The 13,044-nt window shown below is 39.4% G+C and overlaps 1 protein-coding gene across 6 annotated transcripts in view; it reads right to left on the reverse strand.

Moving 5' to 3' along the window:
* The window catches only part of SLC4A4 (solute carrier family 4 member 4), a 351,570-nt gene that overhangs the window by 79,203 nt on the left and 259,323 nt on the right, over window positions 1-13,044 (reverse strand). For all 6 annotated transcript variants that reach the window (XM_043906523.1, XM_043906522.1, XM_043906525.1 and 3 more), the window contains exon 13: window positions 3,998-4,131. In XM_043906523.1, the coding sequence (XP_043762458.1) occupies window positions 3,998-4,131 (134 nt within the window). The remainder of the gene's footprint in view (window positions 1-3,997; window positions 4,132-13,044) is intronic.

Consider the following 13,044-nt stretch of genomic DNA (forward strand, 5'->3'; position numbering starts at 1 on the left):
AATACTTAAATACTCCCAGAGTGTGTCTATAAGAATAACCCAAATAAATTCACTAATACCAATCACTCCATTAGGAAAGTGATATGTTTACAGCAGCAAGAAGAAAGAGGAATAAAAGATGAGAAACCTTAAACAAGCTGATCACCAGTAATGACTACAATAAAAGGCAATGTTAATGTCCAATAAGACTATCAGGCCCCTTGGTGCCAAGTTTAAATAGCAATTAAATTATAAAAAGTTATAAGCTATAGAAAGGAAATGACAGTAGAGACCAAAGAAACTATGGTGAGTTAGAAGGACAAAATCAGTGTACATTTTTTTGATAATACTCAACGTTTCTAGAGATTTACAAGATAGTTTTGAGCAGCATAAACCCAAGGGTACAAGAAAACCGAAGAACTAACCTTCGAAGCATGTTTCAGAAATCAGTCACTGACAAATATAAACTCCCGAAACTGAATGAACAAACCCCAGTACTTAATAAGAAGATGATAATAATTTGAAGGCCTACAAGTAAACTGCTCAAATAATATAAGAAACAAATTAATAAATAACCCAATGCCAAGCAGGATAAAATCCAACTTTAATCATGAAGTTTCTATACGACTTAGGCCACACTGCTTAAACTCCCTTCAGATTTCTCCCAGAAGAAAAGGAAAAGGAATCCAATTCTCTATCACTGGGATTGTTGTTTATTTGCTAAATCATGCCCAACTCTTTTCCAACTCAATGGATGGTAGCACCAGGCTCCTCTGTCCATGGGATTTCCCAGGCAAGAATACTGAAATGGGTTGCCTTTTCCTTCTCCAGGGAATCTTCCTGACTTAAGGATCAAACCCATGCCTCCTGCATTGGCAGGCAGGTTCTTTACCACTGAGCCAGGAGGGAAGCCCATTGTTGAAATACAGTGTGTAAAAATAGCTCAAAAGAGACTGCAGAACTGCAGAAACAAAACTATGTGTGTTTTGGAAAGTTATGAGCTGTTCTTTCATTTTGTTACTAATTTTAAAGAGTGACAGCATATCATTTACATGCCTTTTTATGGTTCTCCAGTTGATAAGGCAAATATTAAATCCTGTATTCCAAGTCAGAGATAAATCTGTGGATTATTTGGAGTGACTGTTTGAGTCCACTAAACTCACAAAACAAGGGTTTATCTGTTTCTCAAAAAAATAAAGAAGGTAAAATATGATGGGGAAAACCTGGGCAAAAGATAGTAAAACACTTTCTTTACTGAAGGACTTAGCAGAGCCCTTAGCAAACTGAAGGGTAAAGTGAATTATCAATAGGAGGATATAATAAATAATGTACAGCACTTCCTAGAATTACTGGAGTCACAGATTTTTCTTTTATCATTGAGAATCTAATGGAACTAGTAAATGATCAAAACACACTTTGGGAAACAGTGGTCTGTACAAATACTCTGTATCTAGACATGTCAGCACTGCTATTACCATATATAAGGAAATGATATAGCATTGTGAATAAAAGAATAAGGTTTGCCACGTAAGTGTCATATGTTACTCGGTGATGGATTTAAAGCACAGTTTCTCAAATGCTTTTTGTTGCTTTACAACTATTTTCAAATAAATCACTTGAAACTATGTTTAAGTTTCCAATTTTGATGAAACAGAAGGGAAAATGAGAAAGGAACTTGTTCAGCAAAAGGAAATAATCTCGATCCTACAATTACCTAAAGCAAACCAGGGTGCACACATTTTCTGTAGATTAAGGCTCTGATCACATTGTATACAATAAATCTTTCTACAAAGGTTGCACTGCAAAGGTTGCACATCTGTCCCTGTTTATAGTACATGCTTGTTTAATCTTCCCACAAAGGCTTTCTTGTCTCACACGATGTTTTCTTAAACATATAAAAACTGTTTGACTCTTTCTATAAACTGACAGGGGCAGAATTTTTTCCAGTGGTCTCCTGAGAATTGTAATGGAGGAATTTGGGGTAACGATCTACAGAGAACATAACACTACTTAAAATTTGAAGCTTTAAATGCTTGGAAGACCTTCAATTTTTCCCCTTAACCCAGTTTTCAAAACGCTAGTTTCAAATTCTCATTCCCTCCTCTCTCGTGATCACTTTTGACAGCATACCTGGTTTCTTTCTTTTTTTTCTTTTAATAATTGTTACTCCTCTAAGTTTATTTTTTAAGGTTTTATTTATCCATTTATTGGTTATTTATGACTGCACTGTGTCTTCGCCTTCTCTAGTTGGGGAGCCCAGGCTCCAGGCACATGCAATTAGTTGTGGTTCATGGGCTTAGTCGCTCCAAGGCATGTGGGGTCTTCCTAGACTATGGATTCAACTCATGTGCCCTGCATTGGCAGGCAGATTCTTAACCACTGGAACACCAGGGAAGTCCCCACACAATTGCAAAGCCTACTATTTGAGTCCTTAAGTCTACGAGGCATTAAGTGGGTAATAACATTTCTCACATTAAAATCCTAAAACTGTGTAACGGTAGAGGTATATGGAAATTCCAACAAGGAATGCTAGCAAGCCACATGAAGTTCTACAATCTATCTGTGGACTGAGATCTGCCAGTAAAGGCAGTTCTCTCTCAGAGGTATCAAGTTCATTAGAAAGAAGCTGGAATTCCCAATTTGATTTTGAAGCCATTTGTGCACTAATGAGGCTATTTAGACAATTTGGTTAATTCAATTTTCCACATCTTAAAATGATCCATCAATTTCTAAAAGAAAATACTGGTACCACAACTGCCAAGCCCATTAGTAATATCTAGTGATTCCACAAGAGGCTTAGGCTCTGCAGTCACAAAGCAGGGATTCAAATCCCCGCCCTGCCAATAACTACTGGCTGATGCAAGCTTCAGCAATTTATTACCCACTCTGTGCCTGCTTTCTCATTGATAAAACAGGATACAGTCCCTACTTCACAGGACTGCTGCAAGAAATAAATGAGGCAGTACGTGTAGTGCATTTAGGACAATACTTGGAACATGGCCAAGCACTCAATAAATGTCAGCTGTTGCTCAGCTGATTCTGGAACTCTACCATTAGTTAAGAACACAGGAGCGGATAGGAGCAATGGACCACGGGAGCACCCAGCCTCTTTCATAGACAAGCTATGTCACCTTGAACAAGTCACTTCACTTCTCTAGTGTCAGTCAGGATCATAGCAGGAAACAGAAGGCAACCTTAGATGGGATTCTGAGGAAAAACTTTCACAATGTGAACTATTTACAGAGGAATGAGTAACAGCAATGGCAAGGTTCTCGGTGACTAGAGATGTCAGGAAGCCATTTCTGCCCGCCCCCGTCCCTCCAGCTTAGAAAGGCCAAGGAAAGAAGAGTCACCAGAGGCTGGTGAGGGCAGAGCCAGGGTGGAGGAGCCACCGGATGGAACAAGCCGCTGCCAGGCTGCCCGGGAGAGCAGTGGCTGAGCGGGGCGGGGGAAGCAGACACCCCCTGACCTCTCTGCCTCCCCGAGCTCCTGAGGCTCTGCTTTAGCCAAACCCAACAGGAAGCCAGAGGGCAGAGGAGCCTGCGTGCTGGGGTCCACCGGGGTGCAAAGCAGGACAATGAGGCAGAGTAAAATGGGGGCGGAGGAGAGGTTATGCGACAGAGGGACCTCCACTGAATCAAATGTTAGCACCTGCTGGGTGGCTTAATCTCTGAGGGCCTCTCAATCTCCAGATGCTACAAGTTCCAAATTCCACTTAACTACTATTCTGTGTGGGCTTCCCCGGTGGCGCAGACAGTAAATCCACAGGCAATGCAGGAGACCTGGGTTTGACCCCTGGGTCACACAGATCCTCTGGAGAAGGACGTGGCAACCCACTCCAGTATCCTCGCCTGGAGAATCCCACGGACAGAGAAGCCTGGTGGTCTATAGTCCATGGGGTTGCAGACAGTCGGATACGACTGAGGAACTTTCAATTCACTGTTCTGTGTTCTGTCTAGACTGTGAATGTTCTACAACTCAACAACTCTAATTTATAACTTGATATCTATATACATACTTGCTGAAATTAAATAGAAGCCTCTCAAAAACGAGAACAGGTCCCGTGCTGCTCAAAATAGTCAGTGGTTGACCAGCAAAGAGGCAAAAGATGGCTCCGGAGACAGCGGTGCCCAGGAAGCTCTCCAACACGCCCTAATAGGAAGAAAACAGAGGTGTTAATAGAAACACGCCTTCTTTCTTTCAGGTGTGACGTCACCAGCGGAACTAAAGCACATGAGCATGCTATTTTGAGGGCTGTCCCAAACACATCAAACAAATATAAAGAATATTGATTTTTACCAATATGGATACCACCTTCTACTTCACACACATATGATTTAGCCATTCCTGCCTATTCCAAGGGTTGAACTGCTCCTAAGTACTATAATGACTGTAATGACTAGCAGTTGACTACAGAAGGCAAAGGGTGACTCCAATACTCTTTAAAAAAATATTCATTGATGCTTCCATACATAAAATCACACTATACAATCCCACCAAGTGTCTAGAAGTGATTTAGTACTTCTGGAGTTGTTCTCTCTGTGGGTACTTTCAATGTTTTAGCTGAATTTCACTTCGCACATAGCAGGTACTTATAACTAGCTACATTTTATGCACAATAGCTATTTTCTACAGAGGAAAGCTTTTTAAGAGGAAAGGAGAGCAAAGAGAATAGAAGAAAATGATCTGCCTTCTATCCTGCAGTCTCTAAGACATCAATTCCAAAAAATATTCTACTGCATATTCATTGTCCAGTGTAAATATACACAAGAGCCTCAAATTACTTTCTCTCTAGAAGTAATAAACATGTGGAGACATGAGTAACTAAATCTTTGTAGCCACATTGCCCCATAGATGTATCTCTGAGAATCAACCATTATTGCCCCTTAGCATAAGAACAAATGATTATAAATATACATATATACATACACACATATATAATATCATATAATCATATAATGTATACATATAATGTAATTATTATAAAGAAATTGGTCTTTTAAAATTGATTTACAGAACTTTAAGTGCTATCCCAACTAAAAAGCCATCCCAGAAGACTCTTATTAAGATGATTACTTGAAATACTTTTTTGTGTGGCTTTAGAGCTAGTAATACTCTCTTCAGGATGACATTAACAATAGTACATCCTTCTCTTGTAAAGGGTAGGATTCAACTGGGAAAACACAAAAATCCTTTAGCACAGCACTAAGTAATAATGAGGTTGGGGTGGAGATGGCATAAAAAAGCAAGAGTTGACAAGTAAAAAGACTAGCTCCTGACACAGTGTCCAGACATTCTAAATACCTCAGCACACCTGCTTTTGCCCAAGATGTTTAGGTCTGAAGTCTGGCAGGTGAGTGTTTCAAGAGGACCCCATTTACATAAACTCTTACTGCATGGCCGAAGGGTACCATCTTGTTATTTACAGTCTTTGCACACATAATCACTGCTTCCAGTTCACTCTTCCTAGGGGAGCAGCAAGCAGAATGATAAACAAAGCCAGTAGAACCAGGCTGCATTTATGCAAAGAAGAGAGAAAAAGGTTCCCCAGTGCCCACTAAATAGTATCAGTCTTGATCTCCTAGCCCTGAAGATATTGAGTTTCGGGGGGTTAAATGATATGCACAAACCCATGGTCACTGTGGCACAAGTCGTTGGCGTATGGTTACCTGCCCAACTACTGCTGCATCCTTGGAAAGGGAAAAGGTATGCATGCGGCTGGGATTTTCTCAGACTTGCACTTGTTTTTACCTCCTGTGCATTGACACTGGGCTTTTTATGTCTTTGTCATTTATCTTTTTGTGTGCGTGTGCCTTATTTTCGTGTGTGTGACATCAAAGGGCAGGGGCTGGAAGGCTCCTCACGGCAGGACAAGCCATGCTCTGGGCACAGGTGACAGGCCAAGTGTCCATGCATCATTCTCTCTCAAGTATGGATGAGTGACTATTTCTCACCACTACTGCAGGATCAAACTAAAGCGCACAGCCTGGGGGTAAGAGAGAACACAGTGAAAAAAGGAGGGATATGAGATTAAGAATACTCTGTTTGACTTGATGGGCTTCCCAGGTGGCTTAGCAGTAAAGAATCTGCCTGCCAATGTGGGAGATGCGGGTTTGATCTCTGGGTCTGGAAGATCCTCTGGAGGAGGAAATGGCCACCGACTCCAGTATTCTTGCCAGGAAAATCCCATGGACAGAGGAGCCCGGCGGGCTACAGTCCATAGGGTTGTAAAAGAGTTAAACGTGACTCAGTAACTAAATAACAACAACAAATTTGATTTCATGTAGCTATTAACCTCTGTGAGGGGCAAGAGCAAGGTCTCCAGCGTCATCTGTATTTCTCTTCCCCCCATCATGCTACACACCATTCCCCACATGCTCTCCAGGTACCCAGGAAACACTAAAGGAATCTAAGAAGACGCCCAAATCACACCCTAGGTCCCACTTATCAAAGGCCAACAGCCATGATTGCTCATCCAATAAAGATAACAACTAATCTCTTCCCGAAAACAGCTTTGATTTATGGAAAGTCATGTGATTGTTAAAATGGTAAGATTATTTTTATTTCAGTACTTGATCCTTTGCTAAGTGTTACAGTTTCCATTCTGTTGCTGACAATTTTAAAACAGAGACAGATGATTTATTATACACATTACACTGGAAACTTGCTTAAACTCAGAGGTGTTTCCAGTGTTTCTGAGAAAAGAACTATTTTCACCACATTTTGACATGTTGGTCTTGACAATACAGAAATTTTAAAAAATAATCTCATGCAATGAATAACTTTAACTAGAATTTAAAGCAATTTGTAAAGTGAACTATCAAAAAAGCCTTTTTTTGATTTATTATAGTCAGTGTTCATGAATATAAAAAGGAAATAATGTGTGGATGTGTGCATTTTTAATAGCTATGGCTCATAAAAACACTTCTACATCTGATTCCCCACAGAGGAACACACTCCCTAGCAATTCATGAGAATGTAATGTGCATGGCTGAACTCTGAGGGGGGCAGGATCAGGCGCAGCAAAGCACTTCAGCTCCATTTCGATTCAGTTATTTTATTCCATTTCTGATCAGATGATACCCACCACACAACAGAAGGAGCTAACAACTTGCCCTCGGAAAACCCAGAGACTGGACTCTGTTCTGCCACCAAACAGCTGATGGCCTTGGGAACGTCACTTGCTGCTGCTAAGTCACTTCAGTCGTGTCCGACTCTGTGCGACCCCATAGACGGCAGCCCATCAGGCTCCCCAATCCCTGGGATTCTCCAGGCAAGAACACTGGAGTGGGGTGCCATTGCCTTCTCCGGGGAATGTCACTTAACCTCTGTCAATTTCAGTTTCTTCATGTAGGAGGAAAACATCGAGGCTAGTGCACATACTGTACAGCATAAAAACAGACTCTGGAGTCAGATCACCTCAAGTTGACATCCAGACTGTATACCATTTACTCTGTAATGACTTAAACAAGTTACTTAACCTCTCTGTGCCTTATAACCTGAACATCAGATTAGAATGTGTTTATCACAGTCATTGATAGATGTGTTTTTGATGAACAGTAACATATACATCAGTCCCTGAGGCTGGGAAAGATGGAGGGCAGAAGGGGAAGAGGGTATCAGGGGATGAGATGGCCAGATGGCATCACCGAATCAATGGACACGAACTTGGGTAAACTTCAGGGACAGAGAGGCCTGTCATGCTACAGTCTGTGGGGTCGCAAAGAGCTGGACACAACGCGGTGACTCAACAACAACAATGTATACATAATGAATCTACTCAGATAAGAGATGAAGAGGCTGAACTAGGCCTCGTCCAAGGTCTCCTCCAGGTGGCTCAGCACAAGAGCAAGTCTTGGAGTCAGGGATATTGCAGTTTCATCTCAGGTCCACTAGTTATGAACTTCTCTAAATCCTAATTCTCTCCTCTGTAAAATCAACAGCTACTTCACAGGATAATTACTTGGACTGAATATGATAATACCATATAAAAAGCTAAGAATAAAGTAGAGAGACGGTAAGATGCTGGTTTTCTTTTCTTCCTGCTTCCCGTCTCCTTCTTCCCAGCCTGCCTCAATTACTTCTCTCTCCTTCAACAGAGGAAGGAGATGGAGCGTGACAGTCAATAGGAGTGACAGGAAAACATGAAGATTAGTCCTCAGACAAAAAGGGGCCAAAAGCCTCTAGATTCTCATTGTTTCCCAGGATTCAGGTGTGCTGTTCAGTCACGTCCAACTCTGCGATCCCAGGCACTGTAGCCCTCCAGGTTCCTCCGTCCATGGAATTTTACAGGCAAGAGTACTGGAGTGAGTTGTCAAGACCTACTCCAGGGCATCTTCCCAGGGATCAAACTCAGCAATCTGTGTCTCCTACATTGGCAAGTGGTTTCTTTACCACTAGCGCCACCTGGAATCCACAGAAGCCTTAGACGGCAATGTTACAGCCACTGATTTTGTTGCTTTTCATTCCTTGTGGTATCAAACATACGGAATCAACCATAATAAAACAAAATGGTTTATTTCCCTTTATAGCAATGAAGTCAAAATCCATGTGTAAAACAATTTGTGAACATTTTTCTGCTCACATGAGGGTATAACGTTAAACCCAAGATGGTCCTTGTTTTATAGAAGGGCCAAGAAAGTCAACTGAAGTCTCAGAAAGATCAAGCATAAAAGAAATTTGAGGGAGGGAGGTTCAAGAGGGAGGGGACATATGTATACCTATGGCTGATTCATGTTGATGTATGGCAGAAACCAACACAATACCGTAAAGCAATTATCCTCTAATTACAAATAAATAAGCGTTTAAAAAGTGATAAGAACACGAAAAAAAGGAAGAAATCTCACCATAGGAGCAAGATTCTTTAGGAAAAAAATCCAACTACAATTGGTAGCACCAGCTTTTTGTCTGTGAGCTACTTGTGATAAGTCAAGGCCATCACACCTGTCATGGCTAACACAAAGCAAATGCATTCACGGACAAAACATTCAACATTTATGCTGTCAACTTTGACTTTATTGCAATTTAGTACATTTAATATCTTCATATAACACTAAAGAATGACCTTTGTTGTTTTATGTCCTTTTTATTAAGAAATGTATTACTTGGATTAATAATTAACCCCAAACTGCCTTAAAAAACAAAAGATTTTCTGTCTCTTTGACAATTATCAACCAAATAAAACGAGAAAAGAATATTTAGGGGGGCAATAAATGCTAAAATATTCACCAACATTATTGTTAGATTTCAAGACTTTAAAAAAAATGTCTACTAACCATAAAAAGAAATTTCAGCCTGTGTTGGTTGTAATCTATTGAAACTGTGTAGAATGTTGATCAATAAAATTAAACTTCTCTAGCATTTGAATTTGAAATTTAACCAAGAAAAACGATGCAGCCTAATGACTTTTAAACATGGCCATTGGAAATAAGCAAACAAACCTGAATTAACTGCAGGAGTTTGATATCAGATCCCCAACATAAAGCCACAAGATAAAAAATAAGTGATGAGATGATGCAAGTAAGTACCTAAATCAAATTTGAGTCACATGAAAAATATCTGGGAGGGTTGTTTTTGTTTGTTTTGTTTTTTGATTTTTAGGGAAAAGAAATACTGAATTTTTATTTCCACTTTGGGCTTCCCGGGTGGCTTTGCGGTAAAGAATCTGCCTGTCAGTTCATGAGTGCAGGAGACACATGTGGGAAAGATCCCCTGGAGAAGGAGAAGGAATGGCAACCCACTCCAGTATTCTTGCCTGGAGAATCCCATGGACAGAGCCTGACGGGCTTTTGCATGGGGTTGCAAAAAGAGTCAGACACGACTGAGCGACTAGACACATCTTCACTTTGAACAACTAAATCAGGATCTCCAAAGATCAGGTCCCAGGAATCCATAGGTTTTCAAAGTTCCCCAACTGATTTTTATATGGTCCAAATTTGAGGTGCACCCATTCAGGCAATCTTCCTTCTTCTATCAAAACAAGAACTACCTGCTAGCATGGTTAATAACCAGCAGTTACACAGACCATTCATCTACACTAGGAAGGAAGACTGGATATACAACCCTCATTTTTTACTTCACCTGTGTAGCTACAGACTATAAATCAGTGATTTCTCTCCTGACAGATCACAGCTGCCAAATCCTTAGTGCACCATCTCTGCCTAAAATTGCTCTGTCGTCATAAACAGGATTTCTGTTTACACTGCCCAGTAGGAACAGAAAAAAGGAGGCAAGACTTGAAAAACAAATTATCTCTCTGCTTGAAGAAAAGTATGAGCCAAAATCTCTACTAAAGAGCTTCAGTTCCAAGTCCAATAGAATGGATAGCAAGAAAGGGAGGCTTTACAATATTGTTTTGTTTGAAGAGCTGTGAATATGTATCTAGATCCTCTGAAGTGTCCAAACATCAAATACCAGTATAACCTTACACAAAAATTAAGTCCAGATGGATGAAAAATGTAAATGAAAACATAAAAGAACTAAGATATGTGGGTAAATATTTTTCTAACCTTGGGGTGGGAAAACTGCTCTAAATATATCATGAATATAAGAAACTACAAAACCCTGAAGATTTTGACTACATAAGAATTGAGGTCTTTACAGCAAAAAAAATCATAAATAAGATTAAAAGACATATAGCAGATCTAGGAAAAATATATTTGTGATACTTCTAACAAGCAAGGGGAAAATCTCCTTATTATACAAAGAGTTCTTATAAGTCAATGAGAAAAAAAGAATGCCCCAAAGAGAAATATCCCAAGTGTACAAATATAAAGACACACAAGTAAGCAATAAGTATGCAAGGATGTTACCTCTCAGTAAAAATCAAAGAAATGTAAATGGAATAAAAATGAGCCGTCATTTTTAAGCCACAGAATGACAAAAATGAGAATATGAGACAAATCCTGTTTTTGCAAGAAAGTGAGCAAGCCAGCTCTCTTGTCCGTTACTGGTAGAAGTTTAAATCAGTATACCTTTGTGGAGTGTAATCTGAAATCAATATCAAAAATAAAATAAGTATATACTGCCATCACATTCTGTTAAAAATTTAGCTAAAGAGGTAATGACAAAGAAGGAAAGTGGAGTTTAGCACCAAGACTGTTTACAAATTAAAAGGCTGAAAAAAAACTAAAAGTCCACTAAAAGAGAATTTATTAAGCAAATCACAGCACGTACACCATGTGTATAAAGAAATGCAGCCATTAAAAATACTGTGTACAAGACCCACATTGAGGTAGAAAGATTTTCTTGAAATGCTAGTTACATAGATGATCGCATATATGATCTCATTTACAGAAAATCCTGTACAGTGATCTGTTTACACAAGCATTGCAAGACACACAGAAAGATATTCATGAACAGGTTAATAATGGTTACTCCTGAGTCATGGATTTAAGGGCAAAACGATCTTCTATGCAGTGTTTCTGTAGTATTTGAATTTCGTACAATGCTTAATTTTATCTTATTCAAACCAAAGCTATTTCAAAATGATTTCAAGCTAAATACAAAATATTTTTTAGAATTTAGCATTGTTTGGGATCTTCACAGCTGCTCAAATGACCATCATTTTCTGACCACCAAGAAAATAGAGTTGACAGAGGTCATTCACATGAAAAAAACCACCAAATAGGTTTCTGCTAAATGGAATTTGGTAAAACAAAAAAAACAAACTTCAATCAAACAGGTTTCATTCAAAACTTATACATAAAATGAAGCAAATTATCTAAAGTTAAAGTTTCTTCCAGGGAAAAGGAATGACTAATATACCCTGGAGGCAAGTAAACAGCGCAGTGCCCTTACTTTGTAACTGAATACACACTTATTGTTTTCTTACCAACACATCCTAATTGGATCATTCCAACAGACAACCCTGCCCAAACTGGAATATGTTTCTGGTGCAGATGAACACGTCACCTTAACATTCAGGAAAGATGAAATTATTATATAGTCTTCATGCAGTAACTATCAGTTGCTTTAATCCCACTGTTACAAATTGTGCATGATGCTTCGTAAAGAAGTGTCTATCTTATTGAGGAACATCATATATGAGTAAGAAATGATACATTTCCAACTTAAGCAGATTGATCCAATATTCTCAGCACAGCAGTATGTTAAAATAAAACCTCAAAGTTGGAGATGCCAAATTTATATTTATAAATGTTCCTTATTATGAAACAAGTTCCCTTAAAATGTGCTCTGTTAGGCTCCATAAATATCACAAAATTCAACAAATTCTAAAATCCTAAAAATCTGTCTTCTTTTACTAAAAGGTTTGTGAAAATAGGATTATATTTATTCCTGAAAAAAATTTAAATGACTTTCTTCACTCAGTCTTCACTCTAGACTATACTCAGTCATTCATAACCAACAACAGTTGATTTAAAAGAACGCACTTCTCTGTGTTCCATAAAGCTAAGAAGGACAGCTTTTAAATAACAAAGACTTGCCACAAAGTATCAAAACAGTGTCCCTTATATCAGTATCTTACCCATAGACTAACCTATCCATAAATATTTGTTAAATCGACATTTACCAATTTAATTAATAGAACAGTATACCCACTTGGCAACCAAGAATATAAATCTAATGCAATAAGTTCACATGCATGGTCACAAGAGACTTTAGTTGTGGAAAGGACATGTTTTTAGGATAGTGAAGATAAAAGCCCTGATTTTTACTTAACAGTATGGCAGGGCTCAGTGGTAAAGAATCCACCTGCCAATGCAGGAAACATGAATTCAGTCCCTGGGGTCAGGAAGATCCCCTGGAGGAGGAAATTGCAACGCACTCCAGTATTCGGGATTCCCTGGTGGTTCAGATGGTAAAGCATCTGCCCGAAATGCGGGAGACCGGGGTTTGATCCCTGGGTTGGGAAGATCCCCTGGAGAAGGAAATGGCAACCCACTGCATTACTCTTGCCCAGAAAATTCCATGGATGGAGGAGCCTGGTGGGCTACAGTCCATGGGGTCGCAAAGAGTCAGACACGACTGAGCGACTTCATCTTCACTTTTAGTATTCTTGCCTGGAAAATCCTATGGACAGAGGAGCCTGACAGGCTACAGTTC

This window comes from Cervus elaphus, chromosome 6 (assembly GCF_910594005.1).
Source record: "Cervus elaphus chromosome 6, mCerEla1.1, whole genome shotgun sequence".
Lineage (NCBI taxonomy): Eukaryota > Metazoa > Chordata > Mammalia > Artiodactyla > Cervidae > Cervus > Cervus elaphus.